At 44.1% G+C, this 17,955-nt stretch overlaps 1 protein-coding gene across 3 annotated transcripts in view; it reads right to left on the bottom strand.

Annotated features, from left to right (window-relative positions):
* Nucleotides 1–17,114, bottom strand: part of MOSMO (modulator of smoothened) — a 47,656-nt gene extending 30,542 nt beyond the window's left edge. Inside the window, exon 1 of one of the 3 annotated variants that reach the window (XM_004586804.2) lies at nt 16,824–17,114. In XM_004586804.2, the coding sequence (XP_004586861.1) occupies nt 16,824–16,929 (106 nt within the window). In that variant the 5' untranslated portion in view covers nt 16,930–17,114. The remainder of the gene's footprint in view (nt 1–16,823) is intronic. The other 2 variants (XM_058680265.1, XM_058680266.1) reach the window with 2 other exon arrangements.
* Nucleotides 17,115–17,955: the final 841 nt, after the last annotated feature.

Raw genomic sequence — 17,955 nt, 5'->3', positions numbered from 1 at the left:
TGCGACAACGCCTGTCTCAATAATGATTTTTATTATCACCTACATACTTGGTATATTCTGGATAAGAAATCTCTTAAAATGAATGGGGCGCAACATACAAAAAGAACCGAAATCAATAATTTAGATCTATGTCAACCCAATGACTACAAAAATTAGTCTAAAAATAGAAACTATATCTGGATGTTCTTCCAAACAGTTACAAGTTAGCTAGTCATGATAAACCTTGTGGAGATTGTTCTGTTGTTTCAGTGAGGCACCTATCTCCAAATATGCAACATTTCACACTGAGGCAAAAGAACTGAAGGCAAGGTAGAAACAGGAAACAAATTAGAAATTCAATCTTTTTGCCATTGCACAAATGGAGTAGGTGTTTAGCAGCTTTCTTTCTCACTTCCTAAGCAAAATTTCAAAGTGTTTTGGTTTAGAAAAATATTCTGTCCTAAACCTTACTTCAAACTGTAACATTAAAATAAAAGGCTCCCTTACAAGAAAAAAATTTCCCCATCACTCATAAATCTGGAGGAGGTACAAGGATAAATAAGAATCCCTGCCATTATAATTTGAGTGCTTTCTTAGTGCCAAGCATGGTATTAAGTGTTTTATGTATACTCATTTAATTCCCAAAACAATTCAATAAGAGTGATAGGCTAAATAATTAAGCACCAGCTAAATTTAGCATATGAACCATGTCTGATTCCACAACTACGCTTAAAGTTTATTATTTATACATATATTTATAGAACAGTTTAATTTTTCTCAAGTGTTTTTCCAGGGAATCAGAACCTTAGAGACATCAAAGATTTCTTGTAAACACTAACCTCTACAGACAAGCGGTACATTCCCTCAAAATAGCCATTTTCAATGAAAAACATAAAAATAAATTTCCCCAGCTGTTTGGAACATCAGTTAATTCACTGAAAGGACTACAATACCACTCTGCAATCCCAATTCTGATCAAAAGTACATCTGCACATTAATCTCACTGGAAATCTTGCTTTCTTTTTAAATGATATGCAAATATCAGGCTTCAATTTTATTGTAAAGATTTATTTATTTTTATTTGAAAGGCACATTTTCACCAGGAGAGGTCTTCCATCTGCTGGTTCATTCCCCGAATGGCCTCAACAGGCAGAACTGAGATGATCTGAAGCTAGGAGCCAGGAGCTTCTTCCCAGTTTCCCATGTGGGTGCAACTGGGTGCAGTGGCCTAAGGACTTGAGCCATCCTCCCTGCTTTCCCAGGCCACAAGTAGAGAGCTGGACTGGAAGTAGGGCAGCTGGGACTAGAACTGGTCCCCACACAGAATACTGGTCCTGCAGGGCAGCTGATTAGCCCTCTGCGCCATGATACCGGTCCTTGCATCTTCTGGACAATTTCTCTGGTATGTTATGTAAAATTAAGGAGAGTTCAGAAAATGATAGAATTCTGTTCTGATTTTGTTAATTAAGGAAGAGAGTCTTCAAAAGCTGTAATTTCACAAACTTTAACTTGTTGTGGAAGGAACTTTAAGAAAGATCCACTTGGCTCCTGAACTTTTTCCATCATTCTTACTCAGCGAAACTTCAAATAGCAGCCTTATTCACATATTTTCTTCCTTAATAATGTGCCATTCAAAGGACACAGAGTTCATTTAACAACCAGTTATTCTGTCCTTGTTTTACTGCTATTTTTATTTGCTTTCTTTAACGAATGACTCATTTCTAAAACACGATTTACAAAGTAATACTTGCTTCTACTATCTCTTGTGTCACAACTGCATTAGTTACCACATTCTCCCTGTATGTCTCTCACTAAATTACTGCTAGGACACCATAAATTAAAAACAGATTACTGTGTGTACAATGCAGCTACCTCATGCACAGTTCAGCTATCGATACAGACACACCTATATTAATACATACTATATCCACACGTAATTGTGTTTTTGACACGAGCTAAACTGGTACCTGAAGTAGAGAGAACTGAATCACTAAAAAAATGCTGTCAAGTAATCTGAGAATTTGCAAGTACACAGTAGATAGAATTTAGGAAGGCAGATTTCAAAAGGTGAGTATAACTGGATGGAATGAAATTCTTGAAGAAAGGGAGAACCAAGAGGTTAGGAAATTCTGCTAGATTAAACCAATAAAAGAAAGAGGAATGCCTAGCACTATGGAGTAGTATGCTAATCTTCGGCCTATGGCAATGGCTCCCCTCAGGCCTGTCCACGACCCAGCTGCTCCATTTCTGGTAACAGCTGGGAAAACTGTAAAGGATGGCCCAAGTCCTTGGGGCTCTGCACTGGCATGGGAGACAAGGAAGAGGCTCCAGGCTCCTGGCTTCAGACTGGTCTAGGCTGCAGCCATCTGGGTAGGGAGCCAGCACATGGAAAGACGCCCTTCTCTCTCTAACTCTGTCATTCCAATAAAAATAAATCGGGGGGGGGGGGGTTAGAAGAAAGAAAGTATGGAGTTATTACAAACCAGTTAAGGACAGGTGGTGTGATACAGTAGGTTAAAAAGCTACTTGGGATATCTGAATTCTATATCATAGTGCCTATTCAAGCCCTAGCTAATATGCCCAGGAGGAGTACATTGGTGCTTGCTACTCATTTGGGAGATCCAGATGGAGTTTCTGGTTCCTTACCTAAGCTTGGCTCAGTCCAGCCTATTATGCATACCTGGGGAGAGAACCAGTGGATGAAAAATCCCCTCACTTCTCTCCCTCCTTCTCCTTCCCCCTGCTTTTCAAAGAATGACAGATTTTTTTAAAAACCAAACTAGATACAGTAATGGATTTATCTAAAACAGCACAACACACACACATTTTAAAAGCAGTGTATAATAAACACAGCATCATTTAACATCAGGTAAATCATTCCCCTCTCAGATGTGGTTTTTCATCAGCAAAATGGGGTATTTCCTCTGCAGAGCTGTTGTGGGGGAGTTTGCTACCTTTTAAGTTCAACATTTCTTTGTGGTTCTTTTTATACTTAGGCTATATCCCATTAAGGGAGTGCAATTAGAGTACTCAAGTTACTTGATCTAATTCTTTTCCCCTCCTTGATAGTTACATTTTCATCTTTATATTCAGTTATGTCCACCTATTTCAGTTTATATTCAACATATTTATTTCTCACCATCATTTAAAAATTTTTTACATATCCACACTTAAGACTACTTTTCCCACTTCACTGTAGTAGTGGTACTTATTCCTATATGGTAATAGGTGTGGTCAGTTGCTCATGGTATCTATATTCTAGAATCTATATTCTGGTACAGTGATGTTTGCATCTACAACACTGAACTACACAAAATTTATTATAAATTTGAACTTGGCTAACCTTGACTAATAAGATTACAGCTAAGAATCTTCAAAAGTTACTCCCATGAATTTTATTGATACACAGCATTATATGTCATCACTTTTAAGTTTTTTACATACATGAACACTGTAATTGTCAAATAGACTTTTAAGGCCTGTTGCCCAAGATAACGCCGCAGTAAGTGGCAAAGAAACAATCTGAATCCAAACTCTATCAGTTTGTGATGCTAGCCACTTAACTATAACACCTCCTGCCACAAATGGAGATCACAGAACTGAAACCTCTTCTGGCTCTGACAGGGTTCCAACATCCTGACTTCAGCACGGGCCAACTAGGACTGTCTGCAGCCAGTTGGAGGGTACACAAAAGAGGCATCACACTCTCCCCATTTTGCCTGTAACTTTGTCTTTCAAATAAATAAACAAACCCTTTTAAAGATACACAGGTCCATAATAAAGTGAATCAAACAACCTACTTGCCATCCAACTGAAACAGCCAAAAATCCACCCACCCTCGTCCCACCCAAGTTGTACAGAAGCACAGGAAAATGATAAGGAAGCCATCAACAAAAAAATCACTAAAGAAATTCTAGGATATATTAAAAAATAATAATAAATTCACAGAAAAGGAATAGATTCCTCCAAGCCTATAAAATCAGAAGATGTTCTTCATTAGAGAAATGAATGGACTCTCAAAAAATAAAAAAACCAACTTGCTAAAACCCCAATCCCAGAGAAAGGAGTGGTTGGTGGATAGTCAGTAGGGATTGGCCATTTAGTACAGCTGGTGGCATTTGCACCTCAGATTCATCTGCTTACGAACTGCTTGCATGGTAAAGTTGGGAATCTGCTACAAAGGCTCTTAAGACAGAAGGTAAAAGTAGTAAGTGGAGCTCAATAAGAAACAGTATTTTACATAACTCTAGGCTAGTGAAGACAATAAAAGCACTAACAATTTACAAAGGCAAAGTAATAGTAACAATGATGATGAAAACAGTACAGCAGGGCCCAGCACCAATAGCCCAGTGGCTAAATACTCGCCTTGCAGGCACCAGGATTCCATATGGGCACCAGGTCATGTCCTGGCTGCTCCACTTCTCATCCAGCTCCCTGATTGTGGCCTGGGAAAGCAGCAGAAGATAGTTCAAAGCCTTGGGACTCTGCACCCATGTAGGAGACCTGAACACATTCCTGGCTCCTGGCTCCTAATCAGCTTAGCTCCCAAAGATTTGGACCAGTTTTTGCTGATTTCCTAGGCACATTAGCAGGGACCTGGACTGGAAATGGAGCAGCAGCTGGGATTAGAACTACCACCCATATGAGATGTTAGCACCACAGGGTGAGGTTTAACCTACTATGCCATGGTTCTGGCCCATGACAGTGCTGCCCCAGTATTCCTAATTATTTAAACACTAATTAAATGCTATCTGTGAAGTTCAAATTCATTTCTTTTTTTATCTGATCGTATAATTTTATCTTCGCAGAATACAGGTTCTTCAAGAATAAAATACATTTTGCATTTACTTAGATACAATTTCTATGCATATTCAGTAGGGCTTCCTTACCTCAACGCTCTCTGGAACAAAGTCTATGTCACAGGGAACACCTATGGGAAAACTGAAGAATGCTCACAGTAAATTGAAAAGTACTCTATTAAAATGATAGTACTTCATAAACAAAATGGTCACATCTTCAGTAGTCTAAGTGGACAGGTCAGCGGAAGTAAAATTTGCTCTTCCATTTTCTCAATTGACCCACCCAGTTGCATTTTTTACTTCTATTTAACCTCTAACTAGAGTAATACATAGTCCCTAGCTGAACAGACCTATATTAAAATCCAACAGCTGCCTTCTTGCTCAATATACACAACGGCCAAATGTCAAAATGCTAAATGCGGTATTTTATTTATAGCAAATAGTATAAAGCAACATATTTTGAAAAGTGTAACTTTTTCCTCCTAGTAAAAATTAGTAAAGCAGGCCTGGTGGGGTTTATGGGGAGTCACCCCAACTAGGCTGCAGCTCCCTCTGGTTTGCGTGAGGACCTAGTATGAAGTGGGTAGGATCGAGCTGGACTACAACACCCATTGGTTCAAGTGGATGACAGGGCTGGAAACAGAAATGACCCAGCAATTGCAACCACCAGCATGTGCATAAGCTGACTGGGGCAACAGACTGTGCCGGACCCTGTACTGGCAAGCACACACAAGAATCAGGTTTGGTATCATCTCAGATGAAGTTTCTTTGGAGATCCCCCCAACTGAACTGCTGATCTCAGAACCCCAACCATGAAGAGACTATGTCAGCCAGTGGATTCTGAATAGGTTTCATCGCAATTGCAACGGCGAGATAGGCAGCAATTCAGACCTGTTGAACTATCAAAACTGCTTGAGCAGGACCCTCGGAGCGTGCCTCACATTGGGGACCTGGCATGGGTGGGAGGCTGGGTGAGGCTTTTCCCTTTGTTTCTCCCCTGACCCCAGATACAGGAGAAAAAATAATATTAGTGTGGAAACAATGGTCTTACCCACTTTCCTGTAGTCCTGGACCCTTTGTACCTTAATCAACTAAGTAAGATCATTTAAAATTAATAAATAAATTAGTTAATTAATAAAAAATAAGTAAAGCAGCGATTCAAAGAAATGTGAGCCTTATTTAAAACTGGAGTCATACGCTGAAAATTCATGTGGGCAAACTGTACATGTTGCTTTACAGTCACAGACACATCTAAGTGTCATCTGACATCCAAGCATCTGTGCTTTCTAAAAATTCATCTGAGAGAGTGACACTGAAGGAGAAACAAAGATTTTCCATCATCTGGTTCACTTCCAGCGAGGCTGGGTCACGCTGAAGGCAGGAGCCAAGAACTCCATCAAGGTTTCCCATGTGAGTGGCAGGAATCCAAGTACTTGGCCACAGGTGCTGCTACCCAGGCTCATTGACTAGAAACTGGACAAGGAGCTGAGGTGGGTATCCCAGGTGGCAGTCTAACCTCTGCACCGCAATGCCTGAGCCCCCTGCTGTCCTCCCTCCTCCAGCCAAAAGCAATAAATCTCAAAGTCCTTCATTCTGTTTGTTCACTGCATATTTAGCAATGATACCCCTCTTTGTAAATCACAGTTAATAAAACTGTCATGTTAAATTGGTATATTACTGAAAAGTGATTTTGATCCAGGTAATTTTTTAAATTAAGCTATTGAAGATTTATTTATTTTTATTGGAGAGGCAGGTGTACAGAGAGCAGGAGAAACAGAAAAAGATCTTCCATCCACGGTTCACTCTCTAAGTGGCCACAATAGCAGGAGCTGAGCCAATCGAAGCCAGGACCCAACAGCTGCTTCCAGGTCTCCTAAGCAGGTACAGGGTCCCAAGGCTTTAGGCTGTCCTCGACTGCCCTCCCAGGTGCCCACGTGAGATCACCTCAGCTCTGTTTACTGCAGCCATCTGGGAAGTGAGCCGATCAAAGGAAGACCCTCTTTCTCTGTTTCCTTCTCTCTCTGTAATATCTGCCTTTTAGGCAAAAATAATAAAAATCTTGGAGAAAAAAAAAAAAAGACAACCTTACACAGGATGATCCACTGGTTCAGTGTGTCCTGAAATGGTGTAAGGGGAGCTGGAGAAGTGGCACAGCAAGCTAAGCCTCCACCTGCAGCAATGGCATCCCATATGGGCACCGGTTCAAGGGCCAGTTGCCCCACTTCAGATCCAGCACCCTGTTAATGACCTGGGAAAGCAGCAGGGCTGGCCCAAGTCCGTGGGCCCCTCCACCCATGTGAAAGACCTGGAAGCAGTTCTAACTCCAGGTTTGGGACAGACCCAGCTCTAGCTCTGCTAGCCATTAGATGAGTGAAAGCGAATAAGATATCTCTATATATCTCTATTTTTCCAATAAAAATAATAACTTTTTTCAAATAAAAAAAAGAAAGAAACTGGTGTATGGGAGAAATAAACATTACTGCATTATACAAACAACTAGATGAAATTTTATTTTCTTTTGCTTTAAGGTTTATCTGAACGGTAGCGTTAGCGGGAGGGAGACAAAGATCTTCCACCTGCTGTTTCATTCCCCATATGACCACCCCAGCTAGGCTGAAGCCAGAAGCCTCACACTGCATCCAGGTCTCCAGTGTGAGTGCAGGGTTCCCAGCACTTGGGCCATATTCTGCTTTCTCAGGACATTAGCAGGGAACTGGACCAGAGGTTGAGCAGCTTAGACCCAATTTAGCACCATGTGGGACTAGGATGCCTGCGTGCCAGGCAGCAGCTTTAACCGATTGCACTGCCCACAATTTTATAATCTAAAGTAAAACTAAATCTTCAGTTATACTACTCACTCAGTTTCCATAAAGAAGTAACTCTCATGTATTTCAAGCTTATTTTTAGACTTTGTGGTGAGATAAATTTACCCTTGATGATCCATCATGCTTTATAAAAGATCAGATTTTAACTACTCCTTTGTATTTAGAAGTTATTTTCTCAATTAAGTGACTTTCAGTATCCACTGTAGTTACTCATTAACCTAAACGAATAGAGAAAAACGCTGAACTTGACCAACTATTGCAAATGCTGAAGTCTCAATCAGATCTGAACGACAGAATTTTCATTAATAAAGCTTCAATTGTAACTTGTCTAACATCAAGAGTGTGGTAATCAGTTACATGTTAATAGTGACAATGGGACAGAGATTTCACCACACGCTGGTTTGTTCCAAAGTGTGTGAAGCCTTTGCATTTAGCCAGGCTGACTCTCACAACATCTCAGTCTGCTCCAGCAGTGTACACGCCTGGATGCACTCTTCGGTTCTGGTGCTTCTGTGTGTCCCAGTAAGTTCATATTACCCTATAGCCAACTATGCAGTCTCTGCTGCCAGATTGGAATACAGCAGGATATTAATAAATCAATATAGTCAGAGGAACACTAAAAAATTCAGATGCTTTAATGATTTATGTAATAAATAATCATGAATAACATTTGAGCATTTATTGTCTCAGATAATGTGGTAATCCTTTATATGCCATACATTGATCCTGATGGCTGCCCTTTGAGGTAAGTATATCATCTCCATTTATATAACTGAGAAATGGAGTTACATGACCTACACAAATCCCATGCAAGCATTTTAATACACTGTAACTCCAACACAAACCCAGTGCTTATTGGGAAAGGAACTGTTGGTCAACTAAATTGAACACTGCAGGGAAAATGTGTGTGACTATTACTATGTTAATTTTGAAAGCAGCTCTAGTAGCCCAGTAATGAAGGATTTAGTATGACTAGGCTGATAATGTATCAGCAGTCATTCTGTAATTTCTTTTCCTGAATTTCCTTCTGAGTGATTTCTATGTATGCATGTCTTATATCCGTACTCTTAATCCTAAATTCCTCTCCTTTAAAATTTTTAGGCCTGCTAGCTTACATCTTTCCATCCTGAAGTGGTCACATCTCTGTTGGTAATAGTAAAAAGAGGGAAATATTGTTGAATTCTGTATTATACAGATTTCAAACTTTAAGTATTTCCTGTAAATATCTATTTAAATTTTATTCAAAATTCTTTATTACTTGATATGCTGAAGCAAATAATACTGATGTTACTTTTTTAAAAAACAAAATTAAAAAGAAATCTTTGTACCACTTTATCATTACACAGTTTCATTCTTGGAGCTACAAGAAACATACTAGTCCAAATATCCACCAATTTATGGATAAATAAAAAGTGATCTTCTCAAATAATGGAATAGTATTTGACAAAAAATACAACTTATAATATGGATGAACTTTGAAAACATTTGCTAAGTCACAAAGGATCATATACGGTATATTCCGTGTCTTGTTTTTTAAGGATTTATTTATGTAAATAAGAGAGGCAGAAGGAGTGAAAGAATACTCTACCTGCTGATTCACCTCCCCAATTGCCACAATGGCTGGGGCTGGGGCAAGCTGAAACCAGGAGTCCACAACTCCACCCAGGTCTTCCAAGTAGATACCAGGAACTTAAGTCCTTGGCTCATCATATGCTGCTTTCCCAGGCACATCAGCAGGCAGCTGGTTCAAAAGTGGAGTAGCCAAGGACTCAAACTGTTGCTCAGATATGGGATGCTGGTGTTGCAGGCAACAGCCTTGTTTTTATTTATTTATTTATTTTAGATTTACTTATTTTTATTGCAAAGTCAGATATACAGAGAGGAGGAGAGACAGAGAGGAAGATCTTCCGTCTGATTCATTCCCCAAGTGACCGCAACTGCCGGTGCTGCACCAGTCTGAAGCCAGGAGGTTCCTCCAAGTCTCCCATGCGGGTGCAGGGTCCCAAAGCTTTGGGCCGTCCTTGATTGCTTTCCCAGGCCACAAGCAGGGACCTGGATGGGAAGTGGAACTGCCAGGATTAGAACTGGCGCCCATATGGGATCCCGGTGCGTTCAAGGCGAGGAGGGCTTTAGCTGCTAGGCCACGACGCTGGGCCCTAGCCTTGTTTTTAAAATGTAGACTGCCTGGCTATCCAGAACAGGTAAGTCTAACAGACAGAAAGTGGCTTAACAATTTCCTTGGGTTAGGAGCTGGGGGCAATGACTAAGAGTGTGGCTAAAACATTAATTCTGGATTAATTCTTTATAAATTTGATTGTAATGACAGTGATGCACAACTTCATGAATATGCAAAAGTTACTGATTGTAAGCTTTAAATGATGAATAAAGATGGTAAAAGAATTACTAGGAAAACTCCAAAACCAATGAGATTTTATTGATACCTCTTAAAGAAAAATCTAAAAATGCTGACCTTGCAGGTAACCAAATTTTCTCATTTTCTACAAGTCATGCCCAAAGTGATGATCAAAATCAAGTTCTAGACAGATTTAAGAGCTAATCTCACAGACCCCCTCACGCTACAGCACCTCTGTGATCAGAAAGGTTGTCACAGTTGAGGGAAAGGTGCTTATTTCACAAACATGGATCTGCTTGAATGGATTGTAGTTTTTTTTTAATATTTATTTATTGGAAAGGCAGATTTGCAGGGAGAAGGAAAAACAGAGAGAAAGATCTTCCAGCTGCTGATTCACTTCCCAAAGTGGCCACAATGACTGGAACTGAGCCAATCTGAAGCCAGGAGCCAGGAGCCTCCTCTGGGTCTCCCACATGGGTGCAGGGTCTCAGGGTTTTGGGTGGTCCTGTACTGCTTCCCAGGGTACAAGCAGGGAGCAGGATGGGAAGTGGAGCAGCTGGGATGTGAACTGACATCCATATGGGATCCTGGGGTGTTCAAGGTAAGAATTTAGCCACCAGGCCCAGGTTGTAATTTTAATGTTTTAAATCAAGGACCCTCAGTCTGTAGGCCCAGACCTACTTACAGACTTTAAACTTGCAAAAGATGGATGTCAAGCAGACAGTCCCTTGTTTGTGGTTTACCAGGATTTCCAATGCAGCATGTAGTAAGAAGCAGAATGAGAAATGACACTTCCGACCCTAAGTCTTTCACTTCCCCTAAATACCTGCCAATCTCTTCATTTAAACGTGCGAGGCTTCCTCCCTACTCCTGGTGTGTCCATCCATGCAGAAAGGGACAAGGGAAAAATCAGAGAACCCTGTCAGCCTAAAACTCGGGTTATTTATGGCCCTTCCTAGCACAGAACAGGTGACGCATCTGACAAGCAGTTTAGGAGAAAATCCAGGGATACACAGCCCAGCGTTCTGTGCTTGGGAGCATGTATCTATTGGGTGCAAATCCTGTCAGAGCAGACTTCCCTGGTTCTGCCTGGAATTGGACAGTAATGTGAGCTCAATCTGGGGGTTCGATAGTAGGAAACTGCTACCTCTGACAGTTTTCTCCCGTGAGTGCAGGGGCCCAAGCACTTCAGCCCTCTTTTGCCGTTTTTCCAAGTGCATCAGATTAGAAGCTGAGCAGCTATGACACGAAGTGATGCCCATAGGAGATGCTGGCTTGCAGGCAGCAACTTAACTCTAATATTCTCTTTATAGGTAATAAAAGCTTTGCCCCCATTTATCACTTTTTCTTCCTCCTTAACCAGTTTAGAATCCAAGCAGGGAAGAAGGTGTCAGTTTTGAAGACCTCTTAAATGCTAACAAACCATCTAAATAAGTTTGAGAAGAACAAGAATGAAAATATTTTCAGGAATATACTCACCTTAAGTCAGTTATGACAGACTATACTGTGAACATGATAATCACTCTCTAGAGAAATTTTGACTAGACAAAAGGGAGTCTCTTTCATGTACTTAAAAGACTTTGGGAAATGTCCTCCCAGATGTTTCTGCATAAAGAACAGTAGGCAAATCCACCGAGGATGATTTCGGGTGGTGTAATGCTAAACAGACACTGACATCCCTGCTGAAAGGAATGATGCCTCAACAAAGAGATCTGGCTAACACATATTTTTTTCTTAACTGTTTTTCTGTTCAAATTAAGTAACACTAAATTTTTTTTTCTCACCAAAAGTTTGTCTCTATGGCGATGAGAAAAGTGGCAGTGAGACGAAAGACTTGTACAAAAAGGACAGCGCTTGAAAAGACTGAAATCCAAATCTTCTCTCCCTTTTCTGGAATTTAGCAAAAAATTCTATCCATTGAGGAAGTTAAGATAAATACAAGTGCACCTAAGGAAGACACAGGTTATACTTTATTGACATATGTTCTTGAAGCAAGCCTTTGCAGCACTGAAACTCAAATCTCATGTTCAAAGAACCGAAACGTGGGGAAAACTGTGCAAATGATTGTTTGGCATCAGCCAAATACAGAGGCCTGAAGAATCAATCAAGTAATGGATCATAGTGCTTGAAAAACTACAAAGCATTACATAAAATCAAAGCTACTGCTGTTGACAATGTGTTCCAGTAACCAGCAAAAATCTGACCTCAGCACAAAATTAACTACTGTAATCATCTACCAGTCGACGTTTTTGGTTCACAGAAACTGCTAAGGGTCCTTATAAGAGTGACTCTCCGAGAACAAGCCAAGCCCCATAAATACATACATTAGCTATTTGTTTCATTGTATCTTCAACAGTTTGTGCATAATTCACAAGCTATTAGGACAAGTGCATGAAATGACACCACACCCAGGTTAAAAAAAAAGAGTACACTTTACATGTGCACCAACTCGGTATGAACTAAAAGTTCTACTATGGGACCATAATCACGGAAATACAGTTCATCAGTTGGGATTCTAGCAAAGTATTCTAGACTGCTCGGGGGCAGTTTAGTATTTCCTTTTGCTTTGCAGCAGTGCAAACAGAAGATGAAGAAGACAGACTCTAGGATGACAATGAAAAACTGGAAAAGGACAAACTCAGTGAGGGTGGTGGACAAAGTCCAAAGCCTAGAGGGAAGACCTTTAACTCGTTCTAAACCTGGCCTTACATTCTTGATGTTTCCTGACTCACAACAAACAAATAAACAAAATGTGTCGTTTGTCCCAGGAAGGAGTCTTGTGGTTTAATCTCAGAACTAGGGTTCTGAGCAACGGCACTGTAGCACAGAAGGTAAGGCAGTTCAAGCCTGCTTCCAGTCCAGCTTCCTACTCCTGAGCCTGGTAGAGCAGCAGCAGACATCCCGAGTGCTTGGGCCCCTGGACCTGCAGGGGAGATCTGGACAGAGTTTGAGGATTCCAGCGTCCACCTGGCCCATTCCTATTGGTGGACTGAACCAGATGGAAGAGTCCTCCCTTCCACTCCCCACTGACCCTCTAACCCTACCTTTCAAGCAAATACACCTTAAAAAAATGGATTCTGGGGCTTGGCAGTGTGGCCTAGTGGCTAAGGTCCTCGCCTTGATCCCATATGGCTGCTGGTTCTAATCCCGGCAGCTCCACTTCTTCTCTATCTCTCCTCCTCTCAGTATACCTGACTTTGTAATAAAAATAAAATAAATCTTTAAAAAAAAATGGATTCTGGGGCTGGCCTGCTGATGTCACATGTTAATCTTCTCTCTGTGGTGCCAGTTTGTGTTCTGGCTGCTCTGTGATTCAGCTCCGTGCTAATGGCCTGGGAAAGCAGCGAAGAATGGCCCAACTCGTTGAGCTCCTAAACCCATTTAGGAAACCAGGAAGAAGCCCCTGGCTCCCAGCTTTGCGCCGGCTCAGCTCTGGTTGTAGCAGGCATTGGGAGTGAACCAGTGGATGGATGATTTCTCTGTCTCTCCCTCTCTGTAATTCTGATTTTCAAGTAAAATAAACCCTCAAAAAAAAAAAAAAAAAAAGAAAAGAAAGAAAGAAATTCTGACTTAAAAAAAAAAAAAAAACAATGTATCTATGTGAAAGGCAGAATGAGAAAGAAACACACACAGACAGAGGGCAGTTCCAAGAACTGGTTATCACCCCAACATGGCTACAGCCAGGATTTTCATCAGTGTCTCCCAAACAGGTGTCAGAGGCCCAAGGACTTGGGTCATCACACACTGCCTTCCCAGGCACATAGCAGAAGTTGTATTCAAAGCACAGCAACCAGGACTAGGAACTGGACTGCTGGTGTGGCAAATGCCAGCTTCACCCGGCCTCTGACAGCTATTCCTACAAACCGGAGCAGGACTTCCTTGGTGTCAGGCGCTGTTCTCAACATCTTACCTGGATGCACTCAATTAGCACAAGAAGCTATTATTACTACCTTTATTTTACAGAGAAGGAAACTGACAAACAAAGCTAACCAACCCGTCCTAAAGCCACAAAACTAGCAAGTGATGAAGTTTAGATTAGAATTCTGTTTCCCCTCCCTGCAGGTGTTTAACATTTCATTTCCAAGACCTGGAGTTTCAAGATCTGTTTTAGCCATTAAAAAAAAAAATAGCAATAACATATCACAATCAAAACTTTTATAAACCGAGGGGCCAGCACTGTGGCAAACTCCAGTCCCAGCTGCTGCACTTGTGATCCAGCTCCTTGCTAAGGCAAACCAGCTAAAGCTGGCCCAAAACCTTGAGCCCCAGGACCCAGGCGGGAGACCCGGAAGAGGCTCTTGGCTTCTAGCTTCCGCCTGGCCCAGCCCTGGCCGTGTGTGGCCATTTGGGCAGTAAACTAGTAAACGGAAGACCTTTCTCTCTCTCTAACTACTTTTCAAATTAGTTAATTAATTTAAAAAAACTTTCATAGACTGAATCTGACACTGAAAAGAATTAAGACATTAACTTTCTGCTGCCAGATTAAGCCACTTTTGTGACCTTGGACTAAGGCTATCCTGTCACGTTGGGAAGGGCTAACTGATTTGCAAGGTGTAACTCTGCATTGATCTTTCCCAGCTTGAGACTCCTCTGTCTGCTCAGGTCAAAGTGCACAGTGAACACCAAAGCTTGGCAAGGCCAGGCCAAGTTTGGCTGCATCTCATCACAGCTCACAATAGTAAGCAAAGAAACATACGGCGGTCACATTTCAAGTTTTCTGCACAGTACGGGGATGGGGTTCACTGCCTGACACAGTTAAAGTAATAACTGCAGGTAGGAATGATTTTGGAATTCTGTTGTTGTGTGCTATCTTCTGTCTCCCTTGACTGAGGGTCAAGGCAAACCTTCTCTGCCCCGCTGCTGGGGTCTGGGCCCTACACCCACAGCTCTCTGCATCCCATGGGGCTCGACCAATCCTTCCACTTTGAGCAGCCTTCTGGAGGCATTCACAGCAGCACTCCTGACTGCCAGGGGTGGCTGGGAAACGCACCTACACTGCTAGGAAAGAAGCTGAGCACTACCTGAGATGGCCAACAAGGCAGGGAGGTCATCACGTGAGGGGTTCATTAACCACCCACCACAGTGAGGTCACCGTGCTGCTACAACCAGTCCTGCTGTGCTCCCAGCCGGCATGCCTTCTCTGCCACCACCTCCTTCCCCCTGACAGTTTCTACTTCCCTCAATCCCTGGACTTCTGGCCTTCCCATATCCATGGCAACTCCCGGCTGATGACCTTGTCCCCAAACGTGAAGAAGTCACACTCGTTGTCACCTCACATGAAGACAGTTATGTTACTATTTCATCTGTATGGGTTTCTCTCTCAACTCAAATGTGGACATTTACCTACTGCGATTCCACCAAATATATCTTGGCAAAACTGATCTTTCTGCTAGAACACTTAAACTTTATGCCTCTACAGAAGCAAGCTCAAAAGTCTCATTAACAGAAGTCAAAACTCATATGTATTATTAGGTTGAAAACAACAGCAAGGACCAGCTCGCCTCACATGCAACTCCAACACACAAAAGCACCAGCGCTGCATCCTGAAGGAGGCTGATGCTTTCCTGAGGGTGTTACAATTAAAAGCTCTGCTAAATCTCCACAGGCAAGAAAAGTCGCAGCACTTTTCTGAGTGTTATTTTAATAAACCCGTAAATCTGGCAGCATGACTGTGTGTTACTAGGTCTACAAGCAGGTTGGAGGGAGGGGAGAGGAAAGAGCCGGGAGGAAGCAACAAATGTCCCAGCGACTCTCTTTTTTTTAAGAGCTAAAAATACTGCGGATAAATACAGAACCCAAAGTAATACTTCAGAAGTTTGACAACGCACTGATACACGTTGGTAACAAATTATTCACAGAACCGGCTTGGCATCCTCCCCGCTCCACACGCCGCACATCCCCTTCACCTGCACCCAATAAACAGTTAAAACACAAGCTCCTTCCAGAATTCCAGAAGTCTCCCCCTCCAACTGCTGTGAGCATGAATTAAAGGCTTGGTCTTACAGGTCTGTAGGAGAGAAGGAGGGGTTGAAGGAAGGTGGCTTCCAGATGGGGCCAAACCTGGCACGCGCGTTCACCCCGGGTACCCACGGCTTCCCCGAGGGCACCAGCAGCTCTCCCGCCTGCCGCCCCGCGCACCCGACCGCCGCCGCCTGGGACTCGCAACGTGTTATTTAATTTTCTAACTACTACTGAGAGCGCCACAGCATTTTGGTGATAATGCGCTGGAATGAAAGATGCTCCATAAAATCAAGTTTATTATTAGGATTATGATAGCTCCCGGGCCTAAAATAAAGCCAAAAATTATAACCACATAACACTTCAAAGCGGAGAGGGAAAAAAAAAAATCGGAAGCCACAAGCGTCTCCAATGCTGCCAGGCAGGCCGGTGGGCGCTGGGGCTCCGATCCCCCACACCCCCGGCCTCCGCCAACCATCCTCAGCCCCCGCCGCGTGTGGGTGGGCCGCGGCGTCCTCCCTCGCGCCCCTCGCGCCCCACGGGTCTCTGGTGACTCTTCCTCACACCGTCGCAGGAGCTCAGTGTTCCCCCGACCTCCGCCGCGTTGCCTCTGGTCTCCCACCTTGACTTTTTTTTTAACCCTTAGCTCTGGCGGCTGCACCCCTCTTCCAGCCCAGCCCCAGGTCTCTGCCTTCACCACTTTTCCTCAGCCTGAGGAGGTGCAGGGGTCGGGGTCGGGGGGTCCCCTCTCGTTCCGCCGCTGCCTCTCTCCCCTCAGCCCCGGCCGCCGGGTCTCCCTCCCTCTCCGCCCCCGGTCTCCTCCAACCCTTCTCTCGTCGTCTTCTCCTCACAGCCTGGGTCTCCCCGCCCTCCTGCCCTCAGCCCCCGGGCACGGTGCCCGCCGCTCACCCGCCGACTCCCCGGTGTTGATCCAGTCCGGGTTGGCGATGCTGGCGATGGCGAAGATATCGGCGGCCAGAAAGAGACATCCTGAGATGATGGTCAGTTTATCCATCTCCCCGCCCCCGCACCCCTCCCACCCCCCGAGCCCCGGGCAGGCCGCGGCCTCACGCCTCCCGCCCCATGGGCCGCCGCCTCGCAGCCCCCGGGACCCCCGGCTCCGTGCGCGCCCGCTCTCGCCCCTCAGCGCGCCCGGGACCAGCAGCAGCAGCCGCGGCGCGGCCCGCACAGCCGGAACCGCCGCCCGCCCCGGAACTGCTCGGCCCGCCCGCCCCTCACCCGGAAGCGAAGCGGCGGCGGCGCCGGGCAAGGCGGGCTCGGGATGCAGAGTGGCGTCCGTGTCGTTCGCCCGGCTGCGGGCCACCGGCTGCCTCAGGCTCGCGCGCTGCCTGGGACCTCCCCACCGCCGCGGGACTCTTGTCATGCTGCTCGGGACCCGTCCCGCCACCCCGCACGCCGGGCTCCTGGGCTCTTCCGGCAAGCCACGGAGTCTCTTGGCTTTCCTCCCAATAAAAATAATGTTGTTGTCGTTGTTCGTGACTAAACTTGAAGTCTTTGCAGCCCATAAGCCTTTTAGGAAGAGGTTGGAGTGGGTGGAAGATTCCAGTCTTGCCGCAGGAGAAAGAGGCAAAACCCGGCCGTGGTCACCTCGTACCACCCACTGGGCGTCTGGTAGCAGAGGTGTGAGGGTCCAGGAGTGGACGGGAAAAACTATTTTTCCTTACTCTTGCAAAGCTTACATAGAAATAGGTTTAGGGGCTGCTGCCATGGCTCCACAGGTCAATCCTCTACCTTCACGCACCAGGATCCCATATGGACACAGGTTCGAGTCCTGGCTGCTCCACTTTCCTTCCAGCTTCCTTCTGCTCTGGGAAAGCAGTAGAGGAAGGCCCAAAGCCTAGGAACCCTGCACCCATGTGGGAAACGGGGAAGAAGTTCCTGGCTCCTGACCAGCCTAGCTCCTGCCCTTGTGGCCTTTGGGGGAGTGAACCAACAGAGATCTAAAAAACTAAATAGGCTTAAAATAATTTCAGGAGCAGAACCCTATATCTGGGGGAGGTGGAAGAGCTGGGAGGATGAG

Source organism: Ochotona princeps, chromosome 24, assembly GCF_030435755.1.
Source record: "Ochotona princeps isolate mOchPri1 chromosome 24, mOchPri1.hap1, whole genome shotgun sequence".
In the NCBI taxonomy this organism is placed as follows: domain Eukaryota; kingdom Metazoa; phylum Chordata; class Mammalia; order Lagomorpha; family Ochotonidae; genus Ochotona; species Ochotona princeps.
The sequence above is the reverse complement of the archived record's forward strand: the minus strand, read 5'-3'. Positions and strand labels throughout refer to the sequence as shown.